The following is a 23,411-nucleotide window of genomic DNA, read 5'->3' on the forward strand; positions in this document are numbered from 1 at the left end:
TTCCAAGTTGATCGCAGCAGGATTTTTGATAGCAATTGGGCAAAACCATGTGCACTGCAGGGGAGGCAGATATAACATGTGCAGAAAGAGTTAGATTTGGGTGGGTTATTTTATTTCTGTGCAGGGTAAATACTGGCTGCTTTATTTTTACACTGCAATTTAGATTGCAGATTGAACACACCCCACCCAAATCTAACTCTCTCTGCACATGTTATATCTGCCTCCCCTGCAGTGCACATGGTTTTGCACAATTGCTAACAAAAATCCTGCTGCGATCAACTTGGAATTACCCCCATGGTTTTGCCCAACTGCTAACAAAATTCCTGCTGCGATCAACTCAGAATTACCCCCAATGAGTACTGTGAAATACAAAAATATGCAGACACCTACAATAAAAAAAAAAAAAAAATACATCCATAAGCAAGAAAATGTATCATATATAGTTCCAGACAAGACAAATCAGGGATAATGAGCATTAAGATGCACTGAGCAACAGAAAAATAATACAAACTTCATTTTTTACAGCAACTAGACTGCATAATTCTCGATGATGGCGGGTTCCTTCTAATGTCAAATCAAAAAAATTACAACTCTCAGGTATGTGCTTGTCCTTACAGTATATGCATGGGACAGTCTGAGTCTACAGACTTCACTGTAATTTATGCCTGTACTAAAATATAATGGTTTGAGCCAAAAAGGGCCTCAACAGTCCCCTTCATTCATTTTTGAATATAACTGCATGTGATATATTTATTGATTGGATATTTAAATCTACTTGTTGAAATATCCAAGTTTAGAAACACCTTACATGCGGAAGTATTATTTTACACATAACATTTTGAAAAATGGATTACAGATGCTAAGCTCTGTGTAAACTTGGCATACAGAGACAAAAGAATATTTAAGTTTTTCTTCTGACTTGAAATATATGTAAAATAGTAACCTGGTTTTACTGAGGTTTTTCTTCAAATGTGACTTTAAAACAAATTTATAAAAACATTTTTGGCAACGCTAAGTATTTGATAGAAATATGAAATAGTATTTTTTTTTTACCAAAGAGCAATTTTTCATTGCAGGATTTATCTGGTATGCTTACAAAATAAATTAATTACAGGTTGAGTATCCCATATCCAAATATTCCGAAATACGGAATATTCCGAAATACAGACTTTTTTGAGTGAGAGTAAGATAGTGAAACCTTTGTTTTTTGATGGCTCAATGTACACAAAGTTATTAAAAATATTGTATTAAATGACCTTCAGGCTGTGTGTATGAGGTGTATATGAAACATAAATGAATTGTGTGAATGTAGACACACTTTGTTTAATGCACAAAGTTATAAAAAATATTGGCTAAAATTACCTTCAGGCTGTGTGTATAAGGTGTATATGTAACATAAATACCTTCTGTGCTTAGATTTAGGTCCCATCACCATGATATCTCATTATGGTATGCAATTATTCCAAAATACGGAAAAATCCCATATCCAAAATACCTCTGGCCCAAGCATTTTGGATAAGGGATACTCTACCTGTATATGATTCTCTGCTAAATGTACAGTATTTTTTGTGTTATATGATGCGTTTAGCATTATAGTTGCTGTAACTCATGATACATCAATAAATAATACTAAAATTAAAAATCTCTTTTTTTATTAAAAGAAATTATGGTTCCATAATTTTCATATGACACGTGTTATTAGTTGCCAATTTATTGTTAGGGTGATGTCAGACAGGCAATAGTGCAGTGGTTACCAAAGTTTTTTGAATCACAGCGCCCTAGAGCAGTGGTCCTCAAGTACCCCCAACAGTTCATGTTTTCCAGGTCACCTAGCTGGTGCACAGGTGTATTCATTACTCACTGACACATTTTAATAGACCCACAAGTGGAGCAAATTATTTCACTTGCAATCCTCTGGGGAGACCTGGAAAACATGAACTGTTAAGGGTACTTGAGGACTGCAGTTGAGAACCACTGCCCTAGAATATCATCATTTTTTTTTACGGCACCCCTAGGCCAAAAGTTTCTTTATAAGAAATTTAGAAATAAATATTAAATGAAGTAAATTGTGTTTAGACTCAATTGTGTGGAGAGGGGCAGGATTTGCTTCTGTTTGTCCACATATTTCATGATTAGCAGCCATCAGCACTGGTTTTTCCTATTACATTGACCATAAATAATTTCAGTTGGTCCTGGATCACCAATTCAAGGCACCCCTGCAAGTGCTCCGAGGCACCCAATGAGAGTGTAATTTCTACAATGTGACCAGAATCCAGCATGTACACTGCCCACAAATGCAGACATAAGGAGATGTTAAACACTGAGCTCCAGCAGCTCTTATAAACTGGGATTAGAAGGCTGTCTGATACCACTGTAGCCAGTTATATTTATAATTTTTGGTATATACTATTTCTCTCTATCAGTTTAAATGTAACACTATTATTCTCATTGTACAGTGTCATAAAACACTTTTAAACAGCTAAATAATAATTCAAATAAATGGCACATATTAGTAATTCCAAATTATGTTGTGTAAGTCTGCTTATATCCACTATGCATTCCTACTTAAATCATTAAAATGATAAAATAATATTTGAGTATTTGTTTCTCCAAAACTATAGTACCAGTGTCTGTTTTAATTATTGGAAATATTATTTATAAATCTTGTTAATCCTTTTATGTAGAGGATCATGTACCACTAACATTATGGGAGACTAAAAAATGTATTAATTGTAGAACAAATAATTAGCATGTTTAATAGGTTGCTTTACACTGAACAACTGTTTAGGCGTTTTGCGGTTACAGATCAGATATATTGCAATATGCTGAGAACATTGTGACACTTTTTCTTACAATGTTTAAATTAGTCGTCTCACTTTTTTTGTATTGCTAGATTGGCAAATTCTTCGGAGAGATTGATCCAAGCTTAATGAAAAAGCTTGTTAACATTTCTGTGTATGCTTTCAATAAGTCTTATGACTACCAGTCTGTATGTGATCCAGGGGAAGAGCCAGCAAAAACGGCTGCTCCTCGCTCTGTGTTTGTGGTAAGTAGTATTTTGTGACATCTTTTCCGTACATTATGATGTTTTTCTGTATAATATGGTTGATGTTTCTTTTACAGCCTACCATAGCAGATATTTTAAACCTTGGATGGTGGGCTTCTGCCGCTGCTTGGTATGTTATCCCAATATTTTTTATATTACAAATTATGGGGACATTACTCAGGATTAGTTATCGGTTCCATTTAGTTGAGTACTATAATTGCAAAGTCCTACTAAAGTGAGGAACTAGAGATTTCCGGAGGTTATGTTCAAGATAGGGCTGTTATATAGTTATTATCTTAGTTAGCATATGTTTACTGTGTTGACAGTTACATAACACTATGCTTTGTGTCAGGGACAGACTGGCGGTAATTCAGCCCTGGCATGCCTTACTTTGCATGCACGAAAAAGCGGCTAGTATTTTACCTTTCATCTAAGTGCCCCCTTGTTTCTCATCTCTGCTCCCCTCTTCCTATTGAGCAGGGGTGGTTGTGGGTGGGGCTGGGTGCATTGGTTGTAGTAGGAGAAGCGTTGGGTGAGGGGAATTGCACAGGGAAAAGGAGACACCAGCTCCAAATGCTAACTTCGTGCTCCCAGCTACTCATCTCTGCCCCTGCCCCACACACACACTCACAATACCCCCTCTGGGTCTCACACCTCTATCTCTCCTTTGCTGTATTACACTTTCTGTCTCTCTCATCTCTGCCCCCATCTTTCACTTTAATCTCTGTCCCACCCCTCCCCTCTATCATCTCTGTTCCCCTCACCCCACATCTCTCTAATCTCTGCACCCTACCCCCTCCTTCCAACCCTCCTACACAGCTGTTAGATACATGCTATGCAGGCATCCATCTTTCCTGTGTTTCACTCTAATGCTGGGTAAACACTAAGCTGATGGATCTGATTTGCTAAGCATACACACTTACCAATCATCCACTCGATATGTCTGTGAAGACATTACAACTTGGCACTGATTTGAATTTGTCCATCCAGCTATGATACCCATACACACAGCCAGACATGCTGTAAGGCTGATGCGATATGTCTGTGAATTATGTCATTTACAGACAGTGTGTGAGTACACACCCACCAACCTGCAACTGATATATAGTTTGTCAATTAAACGGATGATTTATCGTTCTAGTGTGTACCCAGTCTAACTTAATTATACTAGATTGCGATACTTAATCTAGGAAATAATTTTTCTTTTGAGCACTGTATTACTTAATTATGTACAATACAAACACTAATAAAATGTTTGTTTTAGGTCAATACTACAGCAGTTATTTTGGAGCATTGCTTTCCCACGGTTTAATGAGGCAGGTATGTATGGTTCTATATTTTTTGTCTTTTTAGCATCATAATTTATAATAATTTTTTATATACTGTATATTACCATGATTTTCATTGCATACATTATTTATATATTTTTGTTGTTATATTTTACAATGTTTATATAATTTCAACATGTTCTGTATAGCTGTATTTAATAACATTTCATACGACATCAAGGACCTGATTGTCGCACACAAAAGTGCGCTCAGTCACATCTATTGGTGGTCACCCATTTGCGAGTTTATGCAAATGCCACTACAAAGTTGTATACATCTGTGTGGCCGAATGTTCAAGGATGAGATGCCCAGTGAGGGTCCAGTAGGGGCCCAGGCCACATCCCCCTTACCTAGCAGCAGCAGCTGCAGCTCTTTTCCTCATCCCATCACACGCTGTTGTGTATTGGGCTGCAGTGTGGCCATGGAGGTGCTTAAAATACTATACCTTTCAGTATTTTTTTCTAAGAGTACATGACCACACCACCTGTGATTTGGTCACGCCCCTTGAAAAGTACCTGGGCTCTTCCCGGCTCTCAACTGCCTTGGACACATGCCCCACATGCCCACCCCTTACTGCACTCCTGCAGAGGCACACAGATTTTTGGAACAACAGAGATAACAGGGATGGGTAGGGCACCTCTCTCCAGGCACCATGGCTCCTTCTTGCACCATTGGTTGTGCAGGGCAGTTGGGCTCTGGGTGGCAAGTTTCACATTAGTGGTTTTAGTCCATTGGCTCGTTTTTCAAATAACAGGCTCCATTTGTAATCTTGGTCATTAGCAAGAACTATCAGGTATTAAATGGAATATTCATATTGCTGTCATTTTCTTTTATTACTCATCTTGTTTCCTGTTCAATTTATCAGTATATGTATTAGAAAAACCTAGAAAAACCTTTTAAATATTTTTTTTTAAATACATAATCCTATGCATTAAACACATCCATGTGAATGTTCTCTAGTGTCTGCTACCCTGCTTTACATCCTACAGTAAGGCCTCATGCAAAGTTGGACGTACATCTGTTTATTTGCATAAAATACACATTTCGGTAATATCTGTGCATACCAGTATTCCATATGCATGCATCTATAAGCAGTGTGGGAGCATCTTACACGATTCCATATGTCTGAAGAGGTTGAATGAGGAGGGAAAGTTCAGGCAAACATGGGCCAAGTGCAGTAAAGGCGTGTTAATGTTATTGTGTCTGAGATACACCTGTACGCAGCCACATGCACGTGCCAGTTGCTAGTGCCATGAGACACAATGAGTAGGATGACTATCAGCAGTTCTCGCTAGACCAGATGTGTCAAACTTGCGGCCCGCACCATATACTTTTACAAGCCAAGTTTACTTTTTTAGAAACAATGTAATGTGTCCCGCCACCACCGGATGAGTTACTGTTGGCGTGTGTGCCATGATCAGAGATTAGCTCTGATCGGGCAGCATTCACCGTTCTGCACATGTGTGAGAAGATAGTGATAGAGATGATGAAATGTCCATGTGGGAGCTGCTGCGCATGCCCAGCTGCCTATGTAAAGCTCTGCCTCCAGCCACAGCCCACCTGCCCATCCCCATTAGCACTGAAGCCGTCACGCCCTGTATGTGTGTGTGTGTGTGTGTGTGTGTGTGTGTGTGTGTGTGTGTGTGTGTGTGTGCCAGACTGCCCTGTGTACCCAACTGCCCTAATTGCAGGAGGATTCTTCTGGAATCTGTATATAAAAATGTCTCTCAACAAAAAAGGTAAATTATAGGGGGCTGGCACAGGGTTTGGAGGCTGAATAGACACAATAGGCACAGAGGGCTTGTGGCTGGAGAGGACACAAGAAGCAAGAGGGGATACCAGGGAGCACGTGGCTGGACTGGAGGAACAGAGGGGACTGGAAGTGACACATTTTACTAGCTCACACTGATATGTATTATAGAGGAGAGGGGACAGTACAGTGATATATGAGGGTGAATAACACAGCTACCAGCTCACACTATTAAAGTTGTTTTCTTCCCGATACTTGACATCTCTTAGATTATACTTTATTGTTGGTTTTCTAGTAAACCTTCCAAAATTGCATATAAGAATTTTTCTTTTTCTTGTGGCCCACACCAGACTTATTCAGCTCAGTTGGGATTTGGATTTGACATGCCTGCTCTAGACACTTCTAATTGGATGCTTGCAGATTCACCTTTCCAGCTGATAGTAAATGATTCCTGTGACTTCTATATTACAGTACATTACTAATATTTCCAATCCCATTTAAGGCCTTTATACATGGAAAATAAAAGATTGTTGTATTTAATTTTGCCTCATTTAATTTACTTACATTAATATTTGTGTTTGTTGTTAATCATATTTTATATTTATTTATTTATTTATATATTTATTAATAACACGTTCATAGCATCTTCTCTTTTTGTTATAATGAACTTGATTACATACAGTATTATATTATATACAAATAGGGTACTAACACTGCAAAGCTAAGTGTACATCTCCACTCTCTGTCTAAGCTACACTTGTTGCTCTTGATATAAACCTGACAGATATGCTAGTGTTATAGTGCCTAACATCTGTACTCAAATGCATCTTACACAACATGACCCCAATAGTGTTTTTATTGGTAAATAATCCATTTCAAATTATTATTTTTGTTTGCTTAAAGTGAATATTATTAGTGTTTGCATGTATATATTGCTTAGCATTATTGATATTCAATATGTGCATTTACAAGTAATTCTCATCCTACGTTTTATTAAGTTAAACAGAAACTTCAGCGTATTTTGGTATTTTAAGAAATCAAAGCAGCTGTTAAGTGAAGGTCAAAAAAGTACAAGATGAAATTTTATAAAACTGATATGTTCTCACAAAGTCCCAGATCTGTTGGTGATTTAAAATGTATCCTTGGAGCAGTTTGTAATAAAATCACTTGGCTCCAGTAAGACACCTAAGGGGAACTACTTCTGCTGTATGCAACAAAGCCAGAGGACAATAACATGTAGGTTATTTCCACAGAAACGTGATGCAGAAACGTCAGAGAGAGTCCTTATCTTCCCTGAAGACACAAAACAATTTGCTTTAGAGCATCATTATGATCATAGTTTTATTATTATAGCACAAATTATTATAAAGAATGGTAAATAAAGGTCTAGGTAACAGGAGTATGAGCAACTGAAAGGGAAGTTATCCATTAAGCTCCAAGCTACAATTTATACTGTGCGCATTCATGGCACAGTGTCATAAAAATGTGTCAGTCTTTAGACATCTGTCAGTGTTCTGTGCTGTCTCACTGTTTGTTAAGATTGTAATCGTTATTTCAGAAACTACTACTGCTACTGAATACTCAAAATAAAAACAAAACTTAAATTACAGATTTTCTCAATAATTGCATAATCCCACCTTCGGGCTTCACATGCTCCTGCTCAGGCTAATAGATGCCATGCGTATACACACAGCACTTTCACAGTGAGGGGGGAGCCTGGAGGCAACCCAGCTTCTTCGGGAGTGCTGGGCATGCCCCCAAAGTGATGGAAACAGGGACATTCCACAAGGACACACCCCTTCCACTCTTCATCTCTCAAATGTTTGTAGATATGTGGGTATCTGTGTCTTAGGTGCAGTATGGACATAGCTCTGCGATTGGTCATTGTGGCCCGGCTCCTGCTATTAAAAGCCGCATTTGCAGCATTTTACAGCAACAGGTAACAAGGGATGCAGCTGCTACTGGACATGTCCGAGCACCTCCTCTGTCCATGAAATCAGGAAATGGCTGGTGTAATACTGTAGCACTCAAAAAGATGCCTATGATTTAAAAAAACAGTGAAGAATGATTCTTGTTGGTTCCTATAATAGTAGCACATTCTAGATCAGTAGTGGGCCCTTCGCTAAGTTGGAGGTTGTGAGAATGTGTCTGCTTCACATACATAGAACCCTAACACAATTTTGCTGTGGGGCCGATATTGGGTATGGGTCATTAGGTCGACCACTATTGGTCGACATGCATTAGGTTGACATGGGTGGTCATTCCGAGTTGTTCGCTCATTGCCGCTATGCTGCGATTTGCTGCTAAATGTGCATGCGCATGGTACGCAGCGTGCATGCGCTTAGTTATTTAACTGAAAACTTAGCAGTTTTGCTGTTATTCGTGCAGTGCTTTTCAGTTGCACTGCTGATCGGTGAGTGATTGATAGGAAAGGGGCGTTTCTGGGAGGTAACTGGCCGTTTTCAGGGAGTGTGCTAAAAAACGCAGGCGTGACAGGTAAAGACGCAGGAGTGGCTGGAAAAACGGGGGAGTGGCTGGCCGAACGCAGGGTGTGTTTGTAACTTCAAACCAGGAACTAAACGGACTGAGGTGATTGCAATCTAGGAGTAGGTCTGGAGCTACTCAGAAACTGCAGGGAATTATTTAGTAGCAGTTCTGCTAACCTTTCAGTCGCTATTCTGCAAAGGTAAGATACACTCCCAGAGGGCGGCGGCCTAGCGTTTGCAATGCTGCTAAAAGCAGCTAGTGAGCGAACAACTCGGAATGACCACCATGGTCACTAGGTCGACATGGAAAAAGGTCGACATGAGGTTTTTTACTTTTTTGTTGTCGTTTTGTTCGTAAAGTGACAGTGAACCCCAATTAGTGCACCGTGTCCTCCTTGCTTTGGGAAAGGTTACTATTCCCAATTGTAGTCCACGTGGATCGTAAAGTGTGAAAAAGTTCAGAAAAAAAAGTGAAAAACTCTTGTCGACCTTTTTCCATGTCGACCTAGTGACCATGTTGACCTATATTGGTCGACCTAATGACATTCGACCTATGTGTTGTCGACCTAATGACCATATCCCCCCATATTCTAGTAACGTACAGTAGGCCCTCCAACATTCAAGAGGATGTTATATTCTGTGCTGATGGATTTTCCACTTAATTTGTAAATGCAGTCACTTGTTTTGAACTAGTTCATTGATAACAATAGTATTTTTAACACAGGTAACAGCAATCATAAAGTCGGAAATCCAGGAGCAGAACATTTCTGTACCTGGTGGTAGGTGTCATGTTATAGGATATGGTAACACATTTATCATTTATGTCTATTAAAGCTTTATACTGTAGTTGTTGACAAATGCTAACAACCATCACTATCCTGTCTTACAGCTGAATTTGATGATGACGACTTTACCGCTATTCTGGCAAAACAGAGCTGTATTACTGAACAAACCCAATATTTTTTTGAAAATGACAACCGATCATTTAGTGGGTATCTAGACTGTATTAACTGCACAAGGTAAAGTAACTGGAATTAACAAGAGCAAATAAAATGTTATACAGTACTTGTCTTTCATGTACAACTTTCCCCACTTGCCCTTTTATGGCATGTGTCTACTTTTCTTAACTTTTTAAAACACAAAATTTAATTTAATTGAACTCAAAGGGCCATTATGAGAATACAAGTTCCTGCCTGTTGTTTCTGATTTATTGTTGGCACAATTCATGGTGTGGCTGAGTGTGTGCATAGAGATAGGATCAATCCACAGTTTAGCCACACGTGTGCCTGGCCATGTTACCCAGATTCGGCCTTTTGGTAACAAGCCCAATAATAATAGCCAGATAACATTGTGGAATTGATAGTGGATTGGTAGATGGTTGTACGCTGTCTTTGAAAGGAGTTTTTGAGCATACCCCAATCAATCTAGTTGATGTAGACTGGATCATTCTGCGGTATGCTACTCTGCGTATATGAACAGTGGGATATCAGACTTGTAGTTACCTGTATTGCGAGACTGTATGTGCACATTGTCAGTGGCATAGTACATAGCAATATTCCGCCCTCTGTGCAGAAAGCTATTTATACATACAGATGTGTCCTCATACATGTGTTTCACCACGCAGCGTGAAATGCCTGGTGTGAGTGAGCCGCCAGGTGTGCTAGGTGTTGGAGGCTTATTTTTGCCAAAATGCACCTTAGTTGCAATACAATGTGACTAGGGCACATCAGGAGACTGTGCGTGTCTGTGACACTTGTATATTGTGTATGGCTGTGACACTTGTATATTATGTATGACTGAGCATGAATTTTAAGCACAATGGAACTTGGCATGGAAATGCTGTAAGCCACATGCGCTGCATTGTAGCAGTTCTAATGCAGAATCAGAGATTCAGGCAAACAATATACAAGTGTATATCAAATTAATCAGTACAGTCTCCTTGTGCTTTCTAGTCACATAGTATTGTGACACATTTTTGCCAAAAAAGACACTAGCAAAGTTTTATAGGACCTGGCGTGCGGAGAGGGGCTATTTGGTGACTGCAGCAATGATGTATGGGAACACATCTATACCTCCAAAATCTTTTTGCTTTTGACCTGGCAGTCCCAGTCTTGGAGGTCTTTCCCTCCATCCTGTGATCAGGAAGTTTGTCATGATCTGTATGCTTTGGGGGAGGGGCAAGGTGGTTTTCCAAAGCATACCACAAAAGAAAGCGGTCTTCAAGCGCAGCTAAACTTTCACAGAAATAGCCTGGTAACCACGACCTCTATATTTCAATACGAATGGAAGATATCAAGGGAACAGGGATATTCAGTAGAGTGCACCAATCTTTCACTACTACAAAAGGAACTTCTGGACTCACCCCAATTAAATGAGATGCATTTACGTAAAGGTTTCTTTTTTTTTGCCTGTTGTTTCCCCTCAAGGCATTCCGAAAATGCTTTGTTGTTGAGGACCCCTAATGTTTGATTCCACAGATACTGCTTACCTTATTGGCCTTAAGAATTTTTCCATCTGGGGAAGCACTCTGTCCCAAACAGCTTTTCCCGGGACCAGTGTGGTAAGAAGAGCTTTTTCTGTTTTCCTTCTGTGCCTTAAGGTTTACAGTGGAATAAACCATACCAACCTAGCCAGGGGATCCGGTTTGAAGATCGACACTGTCTAGGTCGACAATGTTTAGGTCGACTACTATAGGTCGACCGTCACTAGGTCGACAGGGTTCAAAGGCTCAACAGGGTTTCTAGGTCGACAGGTCAAAAGGTCGACATGAGTGTTTAAAAAAAATCTTTTTTTTTTACTTTTTCATACTTAACGATCCATGTGGACTACGATTGGAACGGTAATCTGTGCCGAGTGAAGTGAGGCACCTTGCCTGAAGCATGCGAGGGGACACGGTGCACCAATTGGGGTTCCCGGTCACTCTACGAAGAAAACGACACAAAAAAAACACCTCATGTCGACCTTTTGACCTGTCGACCTAGCACATGTCGACCTAGAAACCCTGTCGACCTAGTGACTGTCGACCTATAGTGGTTGACCTAAACATTGTCGACCTAGACACTGTTGATCTAATGATCCACACCCTCTAGCCAGGGGTTAGAAACCTTTTTTGAAGGATTTTTCTATTTTGACTTGTTTTATGTGTATGCAGACATTTTTTTGTATGACAATAAAAAATCTTTTTAAAAGTGCATTTTTGAAGGCTGTGGAAATTCACCTTATATCTAATTTGCTGGACAAGTTTATACCATTTGGTGGAAATAACATGGATAAAAGACACCTTTTGGTGCATATAGGGAAATGTGACCTAGGTGAGTGTCATTCCTTTGAGATAATAATTACATCATCTGATGAGGGGAAACAACAGGCAAAAAAAAGAAACCTTTACTTAAATGCATCTTATTTAATTGGGGTGAGTCTGGAGGTTCCTTTTGCAGTAGAGAAAGATTGATGCACACTACTGGATAATTCTGTTCCCTTGATCTCCTCCATTTGTATTGAAATATACTGGTCGTCGTTACCAGGATATTTCTGTGAAAGTCTAGCAGCGCTTGAAGACCGCGCTCTGTTGTATTGTGTATTTACTGGTCAAGATTTGGTGCTCTTGTGAGTGGGGACTGAGCTGCATATAGAAGGCGCAAGTTACGCCATCCAATATTATTTGTTGCATACCACAAAAGGACTTTTCTTACAACAACTCCTGCTGGGGTGTGGTCAGGGCCACCTAAGTATCACGTCCAGGAATATTGTGATCTGGATACTTCTCCAGCATATCCCCACCATGCCCCAGTGCCGATTTACCTTTTCTCAATGTTGGGAGGTATGATTTATATTTTATAACTATGGACTTTGCTTTGTTCTTTTATTGTTGATGATAAAGGAGAATGTTTTCTTTTACCCTTTCAGAATTTACCATGTTGAAAAGCTTCTGAACACCAATTTGGTATTCATAATAGTCGACAGTCATCACACATGTGATGCTTGTGATCAACAGCCTCTTATACAGGCAGAACAGCGCTGTATCCTTTGTACCAAAACCTACATTCCTAAATGGCTACTGAACCAAATGCTGCTTTCTAGAATGGAATTACTAACATCATTTAGGATTACTGGATGTGTTTGTTATCTTATCAGGAGATATTCTAGGAAAGATGTTTCTTATAACTTTTTTCTATTTATCTCCCATAGGATTTACTAACTATGGATGGGATGTTTTTTTGCTTTACCAGATAGAAATGTTATTATTAAACAATTAAAAAGTTTTTTGTATTAATAATAAATAGTTATGTTCTTTTGCATTGTTTCCATTTCAAAAATGGAAGCTGCAGCATCAGAGATTCATATGGCTGTCATGACTACTAGCAACAAAGGCACCTGTAGTTCATGTTTATGACATCATGATATCACCCAATGAGCTCTTTCAATATGTTGTGCTTTGTAGACAGAAGCTGTTCTGGGCAATACATTTCTAAACAGTCCTCTAAGCATAGACACTGCACTTAGAAGCAGGCTGAATTCACAGAGAGACCTGGGGCTGGCCGAGCAGCGCAGCTTCCCTCTGCTCTTCTCAGCTGCCTGGCACACAGAGACAGGGGCTGGCTGCAGAGCTGTACCACCCAACACCCTGGTCAGCCACTCGGCATAAAAAGAGATGGAGGCTGCTGTGAGGCCAGGCACACCCCCATGAACCATGGCCACAACCCCTTCTCGTGTGCATGTGTGTCTGCGGCACACTCACCAGAGTCATATGCCAGGGCTGATTAAGAGGCCCAGTCTGTCCCTGGCATGTGGTGCATTAATCTCTAAGATGGCAACAGTGGACTACAAGAGCTGCAGGGGTCACCCCATTCTGTTTAATGTCGCAATACAGGGCCATTTAATAGTAACTATTTTCTTTATTTATATAGCACCTTTCTCCCAATAGTACTCAAAGCACTTTTCATAATTGCAGAGGGTGAGGCAGCTATCTTGGGCGTGGTCAGCTGCTATTCAGAGAAATAATTTACATCAGTCCCTACGCCATTGGAGCTTAGAGTCTAAGGGGTCTATTTACTAAGCCTTGGATGTATATAAAGTGGATGAAATAAAGTCCCAACCAACCAGCTCTTAACTATAATTTTTCAAACACAACCTGTAGCATGGCAGATAGGAACCTTTTGGCTGGCACTTTATCTATCGGGGGTAGCGAGCTGAAATGAACTTGTGGTGCCAATTGGCTGCAACATTAAAATACTGCCGGCGGGAGCAATTGCGGATGGGAGGGGTCGTGAACCTTTGAGTCCGACCCTATGAGTCTACAGAGCTAACCATTGAGCCACAGTGGTGTCATTTTAAAATGTACATGTGACATCTCTGTAAATTGCATGGTCAGTTACAAGAAATACTGTAGCTCAACAATCCAGTGATCACTCATTACATTATAATTATACTGTAACTTATGAACATAACATTCAAATTCCAGAACATGCAGACCTTCAATCTAGTGAATATTTTTCCTTTCTTACGTGATGATGATCAGTAGTAAATAACTTATAAATAAAATAAATAATTTCCCTAACTGTAGCCTTCAGCTAATGGTCCAGATCCATGTTTGCTTGCCCAGAATCCAAGGTATAGAAAAGGTCCAGATGTTTGCTTTGATCAAGATGATTTGGTAAGTCTTTACGCTGATTAGGAATCCATATTAGAGAAGATGTTGCAAATTATCCCTTATATTATGTTACCAATTTCTTAGATGACATACTGTTAAATATTCTTTTAAATTCTTTGAAATCTCTTTTGAGATATTTATGGGCTTATTCCTGTAGCATTTGCAAAATTTGTACAAAAAAAAAAAGGAATATGTGTCTCAAGATCTTGCATTGTTTATCTTGTGATTTAGCCACTGATGGTGTAGCACTTGTCTATAGCTTTTTCATTTTATGGTATGTCTACGAGTTTAATATGAAATGGGCATTGCCTACATGCACACTTTTTCACAGTTTGGTTTGTTGACCATTTTATCAAGAAACATCATGGCTGTTCATCAAGGTCACATACTGTATATACTGTGCACATTGCTTGCAAATGTTTTGGACATGTCTTACACTGCATGTGCTTTGTCTCATTTATATTTTATTTGGCTTCAATATTAACTAAAATTTAATGACTGCTTTAACTAAAGCCAAGTTACTTTCACACAACAGATAAAGATATGGCTAAAGAATAGCTGAGTACAGAGTCGGATTAAGGGGGGGGGGGGCATGAGGGTACATACCCCGGGCCCCCCTTTCTAAAAGGGCCCCCGCTATGCGCCACAGATCGGATTTTTCTTACCTATCCGATCTGCAGCGCTCCCCGCAGCGCTGGCAGCCGCCACCCGCCGACGCCGCATAGCACACTAGTACAGGGCAGCTGAGCGACGGCTCAGCTGTCCAATAGTGTGCAAAGCAGCAGCCTGCGGCTCAGTCATTGGCTGAGCGCGCAGGCTGCACAGCGCAGGGAAGAATGAAGACTTCCCCGGCAGCGTGGAGGCAGAGGCTCTCGTGTGCTCTGTCACTGCAACCTGAGCAAGTAAGGCTACCTTTATAGTTTTCTTCATTCCTGCAGGTATAAATTTACACAATGTAGGCTCTGGGTCATATATATATATATATATATATATATGTGTATATATATATATATATATAATATATATGAAATATATATTGTGTGTGTATGTATGTGTGTAACTATATATATATATATATATATATATATGTCTCAAACAGGATGTCCAGCTCTCCCCTCAATAGCCCGTACTGCGCCTGGTGCCCGCATGCAAATTTCACAGAACATCCATAAATGCAGCACTCCTGGCATCTTCAAACAAAGTACACTCGTGGGCACATATTAAGCTGGCAACATTTCAGTGCCCTTTATTAGCGTGGCACTTTCGTCAGGTTACTTGACAAAAGGGCCATGCTAATAAAGGGCACTGAAACGTTGTCAGCTTGATATGTGCCCACGAGTGTACTTTGTTTGAAGACGCCAGGAGTGCTGCATTTATGGATGTTCTATATATATATCTACATATATATATATATATATATCTATCTATATATCGTACTTGGACCAACCATAGCCTTAATCCGGCTCTGGCTGAGTAGCAATGTTTTGTGAACATTTTTACATTATTATTATTATTATTATTATTGTAATTGGTGTACACAGTACACTGGTGTACACAGTTGCAGGCACCCAGGACCAGAGCCAGTTGATAGTGTACCCAGGGCCGGTGCTAGGGTGTTCAGTGCCCCCCTGCAAACTATAAATTTGCGCCTTCCTATACTTTACAAAGGGGCGGCGCACATAATGCCCCCTGTAGCAGTGATACTTATACACATAATGCTCCTTGTAGTAGTCACAACCTGTAGTAGTGATGCTTACACACGTAACGCCCCCTGTACCAGAGATGCTTACATGCAACGCCCCCTGTAGTAGTGCCGCTTATACACAGCGCCACCTGTAGTAGTCACAACCTGTAGTAGTGACGCTTATACACGTAACGCCCCCTGTACCAGTGACGCTTATACACGTAACGCCCCCTGTACCAGTGACGCTTACACGTAACACCCCCTGTATCAGTGATGCTTACATGTAACGCCCCCTGTACCAGTGACGCTTACACGTAACGACCCCTTTACCAGTGACGCTTACACACGTAACGCCCCCTGTAGCAGTGACACTTATACACGTAATGCACCCTGTACCAGTGACGCTTACACACGTAACACCCCCTGTATCAGTGATACTTACACGTAACGCCCCCTGTACCAGTGACACTTACACGTAACGCTTCCTGTAGCAGTGACGCTTACACACGTAATGCCCCCTGTAGCAGTGACGCTTACCCACATTTACGCCCCCTGTAACAGTGACATTTACACACATAATGCCCCCTGTATCAGTGACGCTTACACACATAACACTCCCTGTACCAGTGAAGCTCTCACGTAACGCTCCCTGTATTAGTGATGCTCTCACATAACGCTCCCTGTACCAGTGAAGCTTACAGGCGTAACACCTCCCGTAACAGTGACGCTTACACACGTAACGCACCCTGTAGCAGTGACGCTTACACACATAACGCCCCTTGTAGCAGTAGTGCTTACACACGTAACGCCCCCTGTAGCAGTGACGCTTATACACATAACGCCCCCTGTAGCATTGACGCTTACACACTTTACGTGGGCGTTATGTGTGTAAGCGTCACTGCTGCAGGGGGCGTTATGTGTGTAAGCGTCACTGCTACAGGGTGCGTTACATGTGTAAGCATCACTGCTACAGGGGGTGTTACGCCCCCTGTAGCAGTGACGCTTATGCGTACCACCCATGTACCAGGGACGCTAACACACAAAATGCCCCCTGTAGCAGTGATGCCCCCTGTACACATGTAACGCCCCCTGTAGCAGTGACGCTTACACACGTAAAGCCCCCTGTAGCAGTTACGCTTAAACACATTATGCTGCAGTCATACATACACACACCACATAAACATATACATACACACACATACTGTACATACATTACACAGATACACAGTCACACATACATATACAATACACAGATACTGTATACACACACATACATACTGTACATACATTACACAGATACACAGTCACACACATATGCAGTACACAGATACTGTATACACACACACACACACATACATACTGTACATACATTACACAGATACCCAGTCACACATACATATACAGTACACAGATACTGTATACACATACAAACTTTTACTCACTCACTCTCCTTCCACTTACCTAAAGAAGGATGGCTGTAGCATGTTATCCTCATGTGTGTTACAGGCTGCAGCCCTGGTACCGTATAGCTCTGCCCCTTTCCCCATGTAGCTCCGCCCTTTTAGGTCCACACACTGTCTCAGGGGAGGGGAGAGGAGACTTCATGCTGCTGGCACCGCTGCCTGTCACAGAGTGTGACAGATGCAGCAGCCGGCAGCAGCAGGGACAGCAGCTCAGCACATGGATGTAGTGCAGGGAGAGCGCCTCTCCAGCCAGGCGCCTCCCTGCACTGCATCCCTATGCTGAGCGGCCAGTGCTGGGCCTGAGTGTACCCTATGCTTGCCCTGCTCGCGAATGTTTGATGTAATGATGTCACACTGAGAGGGCAAAGTCACCGGTATAAAAGGCAGAAGCTAAGTTTCCAGAGCTTAGGGGTCTATTTACTAAGCCTTGGATAGAGATAAAGTGGATGGAGATAGTACCAACCAACCAGCTCCTAACTGTCATTTTTCAAACACAGCCTGTAACATGGCAGTTAGGAGCTGATTGGTTGGTACTTTATCTATGTCCAAGGCTTAGTAAATAGGCCCCAAAGTTAGGATGCTCCAGATAGCTCTGCGTGCCCTGCCACATGGAAAAGGGAGAAGCAGATCACACAGATCATCCTAAGGAAGCATTGCTTGGCTCTTTGGCAGCTTGCTACTAGGACTACGGGAAAGCTGAGCATCTAGAACATGGAAAGGATGTTCCAGGAGGTGGCTTTCTAGGCTGCAAGGTGCAGCCACCCTGCATGACAAATAAATGTGCCACAGGGCATCGATGGTGGACTCTACCTAGGTCCTGCGCCCTGAATGGCAGCACTGCTGCTGGTCCACTCCTAGTTACTCCCCTGCAGACACCATGCCTCACCTACTGATATAGTCTATACACACCACCATCTCCTGACACTGTATCTTTCCTGCAATACTCACTCCTCACTAAATACTGTACACCACATCCAACCGAGTACCTCTCACATCTGTTAGTGCAGTATGTAATTCCTCTTACCCACTACTATGCAGAGACACCATCCCTCACCCACTTCAAACATTACAATACACTCACACTATACCATTGAAATTCCTTGCACCTATCGCTGCTACCTGACTGCATATCACACTCACTAAAATCCACTCTGAAATCTGACAAAAAAAAGAACACAAAAAAAACTATTGTATCTTTATGTTTTAAATAAATGCAATTTCCCTTTGTCTCAATTTCAACCACAGATATTCATCATTGTCACCATTTCAAAACAAGTCATAGCCCCTTTATTACTTAATAAAGGGGTTATAACTTCTGTTCAGATTTAGCAAACATTACTCACTGTACCTTACCACTTATGCCATCTACAGTATACACTAGATTAGGCAAGCAGTATTGTCCCCATTGCTGGCAGTGGGGACCCAACAGTCTTACTGGCTTCAGCTAAGCCTTCCAGGCTTTTCTGGGTCCCTGATGCGGGGTAAAAGCTCAATATGCATGTGCAGATGCCGTTATGTGCATTAGTCAACAACCCATTGCCGGGAGTCTTGGTCTACTGGCAACTCAGCAAAGGACACAGTAGAAGACGAAGACAGTGCTTAACTTCACCAGACAGGTAAGTTATATTAATACAAAGTAGCACAGTGGTACTACACTAAATATGTTGACGGTTTTTGGTATCAATGTTAAATTGAGCCCTAAGACCTAGAGGGTGAAGAAGAGCGAGAAACAGGAGAGAGACTCACAGATGAGGCAGAGACATGTGAGTGATGGGAAAAACAGCAAGATAGGAGGATATAGAGAGAGGGACAGAAAGAAACGATTACTAGGAAAAGAGGAGAGAAAATGGGGAAATAGGGTAAGAGAAAGAAAAAAAACCTTATCCACATTAAAAAATTCAGTGTGGGTGCATGGCTATAGCAGTTAGTTACTAACATCATATGGCTAGGTGCCTGAAATGACCAATACCCCAAGAAATATTGAGAAAACAAAACCCATGGAGTGAAGCCCAGGGATAGACTGGAGGCAATAATTGCCTCCACATTTTTTTTGCACATGGCACACAGAAAAGGGGCATGGGGCTGTGGCCCTGCCTAATAGGGGCATGGTAATGTATCATGGGAGCATAACGTGACCTCATGCCAGTACCTCATCTCAGATGGCAAGTCTGTCCCTGATTGTGCCCATATTAGGAAGAAAAACATTTAGCCCAGGCTTGCTGGCCCTACTGCCGAATCTGATGGCTTACTGTGATATTTGGCTCTGTATATGACTGTACACCGCATTTAGTATCATGTGGACTATAGCTTGCTAAGTGCTAATTATGCCTTCTTCATGGGCTGGCCACACTTATTGTAAAATCAGGCATTTGGAAACCACCACTTAGAAATCCGTTGTCTGTCTTTGAACAAATGGCAGTAATACGTTTTAGGACAGAATTCTTTTGCTTTTTGCTGAAGTAACCTGGCATCAAAATTTATGTTCTTAACTTTTTTATAATGTTGTGTGAAAGTAGCTGTTTTTTACATCACTAGCATCAAGTGCTACTCAGTGGTGGTGAGTTCATGTATTGTTATTGTGACTGTTGTCCTAAGTGAATCTGTTGAACTTTGCTAACAGCTTGCTAACTGCATGACATTTCATCTTGTGTGTCTTTCTTTATGTTTCCTTTCTTTTTTTTTCTTTTACTTGCTACTTTGCCTGTAATTATTAGGATGAGCCTTTATGCACAGCAAGTGGTGCCTCTGCCATGATGTCCACTCCTATCTTCATTATACTGCAAGTATTCATGTGTTGTTGAGGGTCAGTTCTGTGATTATCATTTTCTTTTTATTTTGTTTCCTGGCGACAGAACATGTGGCAATTATCTACATCTTACTATTATTATTAATATTATTATTATTATTATTATTACATTCCCAACCTTAACTAAAATCTGTAATCTCTCTCTGTGTACTTTTATCTTTCCTTCTCTGTTTAAGCATGCAGTGATTACTCCCATTCTGAAAAAACATAATTCTGTCCCAAACACTCTCTCTAACTACCGTCCCATCTCTCAGCTCCCATGTCTCTCCAAAGCTACTTGAGAGACTTGCCTACGCTTGCCTTACACACTTTCTCAAGTACCACAACTTATTGAACCCACTTCAGTAAGGGTTTCATTCCCAACAGTCTACATAGATGGCACTGACCAAAGTACTGTAGTGAAGGATCTGGTCACTGCTAGATTGAAAGGCCATTACACACTTCTTATTCTTCTAGATCTCACTGCTGATTTTGACACTGTTGACCACTCTCTTCTCATACAAACACTACAATCCCTAGGTCTTCAGGACACAGCCCTTACTTGGTTCTCATCCTACCTATCTAATCGCTTTTTCAGTGTTCACTTCTCTGATTCTACCTCTTCTTCTCTACCTCTATCAGTTGGAGTACCGCAAGGCTCAGTCTTAGGTCCTCTGCTTTTCTCAATCTATACCTCATCTATTAGTAAACTTATCAGCTCCTTTGGATTTCAGTATCATTTGTACACTGATGATACTCAAATCTACGTATACTCCCCAGTTTTATCACCATCTGTATTGGTTCGAGTCACTGAATGCCTGTCTGACATTTCATCTTGGATGTCATCTCACCACCTCAAACTCAACATTTCCAAAACAGAATTAATTATTTTCCCACCAGCCAAGAGTAGTTACCAACCTGATATCTCTATAACTGTTGACAAAGCGACTATCCACCCTACTCCACAAGCTCGCTGCCTAGGTGTCATCCTTGACTCTGAACTGTCCTTTGTTTCACACATTCAATCTGTCTCTAAATCATGTTACATGCACCTAAAAAACATATCCAGAATAGGTCCTTATCTTACACAAGACACTGCAAAAACTCTAATCCATGCACTCATCATCTCCCGCATTGATCATTGTAATAGTCTCCTTACGGGTCTTCCCAGACATAGGCTATCACCACTACAATCCATTTTAAATGCCGCTGTGAGGCTAATCTTCCTTGCTAGGCATTCTTCATCTGCTGATCCGCTCTGTCAGTCCCTCCATTGGTTACCGGTATTCTACCATGTTAAATATAAATACTTTTACTTACATCATAGCTATTAACCAAACTGCACTATCATACATCTCTTCACTCATCTCAAAATATCTCCCTACCAGACTTCTCCGCTCCACACAAGATCTGCGTCTCACATCCACATGTATTACTTGTTCCCACTCAAAATTACAGGACTTTATCCGGGCTTCCCCCACTCTGTGGAATGCCCTCCGATGCACAATAAGACTTACCTCTAGTCTCTAAACCTTTAAACGTTTCCTGAAAACTCACCTCTTCGGACAAGACTATGAAATTCCAGACCCACCCACATAACCTTCAATGCTTCCCTATCTAATGACATCCTCTCTGTACAGTCCACATAACCTCACATATTTTGTCTTCCAACATTGCTGGGTGATCATATCATACAACCCATTAAGAGCCTAGTAATCTGGTGGACCATTATGCAATAGGTAGCATCTATCCTTGTTTATTAATGCCTATTTCCCTATAGATTGTAAGCTTGCGAGCAGGTCCTTCCTACCTCTATGTCTGCCTGTTTTTATCCCATTTTGTTCTATAACTGTTGTTCTAATTATAAAGCGCAACGGAATATGCTGTGCTATATAAGAAACTGCTAATAAATAAATAAATGATACATTTATTTATAAGGCGCCACAAGTGTTTCGCAGCACCATACAAAGGCCAGTACAGGGATACAAAACTTAACATTACAGTAAATAAATAACAGAAATACACAATCACACACACTCACACACACACACACACACACACACACACACACACACACACACACACACGTATGTATGTATGTATGTGTATGTATATATATATATACAAACATACACACACACACACACACACACACACACACACACACACACACACACACATAAGAATATTGAAACATAATTGGCTAAGGTACTTTTCAGCCCAAGATTATTTATATATAATAAATTCCTTTTTTGCTTTTTATCTTTGATGCCCATTGCTGGGTGTTTTGTAGGAACACTCAATTAATTAAATGTAATATTAAAGTTTAGCTTAAAATGAAGCTTGGTATGGTGTTTAACAAGTAATAGTAGAATTCTCTTTAACTAGGTTGTAGGGTTCATCTGCTCTGGCAGGTCACCGATGGGTTCCAAATGGACAAGTTTGTGATCCACTCTCCTACCTTTGTATATTTATTTCAAACATACAATTGGTTTTACACAAGCAACCAGCAGAATGTCAGTGGATATCATTGTTGGATCCAGAGCCTTAACTAGAAATTTTAGCCCTCAGCTGTAACTAGGGAGGCCAATCCCGGGCCGTTTTTTCAATCCCGGGATTCGGGATTGAAAAACGGTCAATCCCGGGATTCCTGGGATCCCGGGATTACAGTAGGGATTAGAGAAAATTGTAGGGAGCAGGGCTGGAGGGAGTGTGTAGGTAGCGGGAGCGGGAGGTAGGGAGTGTGTAGGTAGCGGTGCGGGAGGTAGGGAGGGTGTAGGTAGCGGTGCGGGAGGTAGGGAGGGTGTAGTAGGTAGCGGTGCGGGACTCAGTCAGGACAGAGGGTGTAGGTCGCGGCAGGGAGGGAGGAAGGCTGCACGGAGGGAGATAGGGTGGGTGTAAGTAATAGTACTTACTATTAGACGGGCGGCAACCATTAAAACACTGAACGCGGCGGCATTTCAAATGAAGCGCCGGCCGCCAGCCAACCAGAGCTGGCGGACCGGCAGCCAATCAGGGAAGCGGCCGCAGCAGTCGCTCCTGATTGGCTGCCGCTGCAGCTTCCCTGATTGGCTGCTGGTCCGCCAGCTCTGATTGGCTGGCGGCCGGCGCTACATTTGAAGTGCTGCGCGCGTTCTACTTGTTCATGGCTGCTGCCCGCCTAAATGAGTAAGTATTACTACTTACACACCAACCCTCCTGCCGCCGCGCATGCGCAGA

The 23,411-nt window shown here is 41.3% G+C and overlaps 1 protein-coding gene across 7 annotated transcripts in view; it reads left to right on the forward strand.

The window, feature by feature from the left end:
• CACNA2D1 (calcium voltage-gated channel auxiliary subunit alpha2delta 1) overlaps positions 1-23,411 on the forward strand; it is a 1,227,493-nt gene that overhangs the window by 1,195,169 nt on the left and 8,913 nt on the right. For all 7 annotated transcript variants that reach the window (XM_063926939.1, XM_063926941.1, XM_063926940.1 and 4 more), the window contains 7 exons: positions 526-597; positions 2,894-3,046; positions 3,124-3,176; positions 4,311-4,366; positions 9,500-9,629; positions 12,517-12,629; positions 14,181-14,263. In XM_063926939.1, the coding sequence (XP_063783009.1) occupies positions 526-597; positions 2,894-3,046; positions 3,124-3,176; positions 4,311-4,366; positions 9,500-9,629; positions 12,517-12,629; positions 14,181-14,263 (660 nt within the window). The remainder of the gene's footprint in view (positions 1-525; positions 598-2,893; positions 3,047-3,123; positions 3,177-4,310; positions 4,367-9,499; positions 9,630-12,516; positions 12,630-14,180; positions 14,264-23,411) is intronic.

Source organism: Pseudophryne corroboree, chromosome 6, assembly GCF_028390025.1.
Source record: "Pseudophryne corroboree isolate aPseCor3 chromosome 6, aPseCor3.hap2, whole genome shotgun sequence".
Classification (NCBI taxonomy): Eukaryota; Metazoa; Chordata; class Amphibia; order Anura; family Myobatrachidae; genus Pseudophryne; species Pseudophryne corroboree.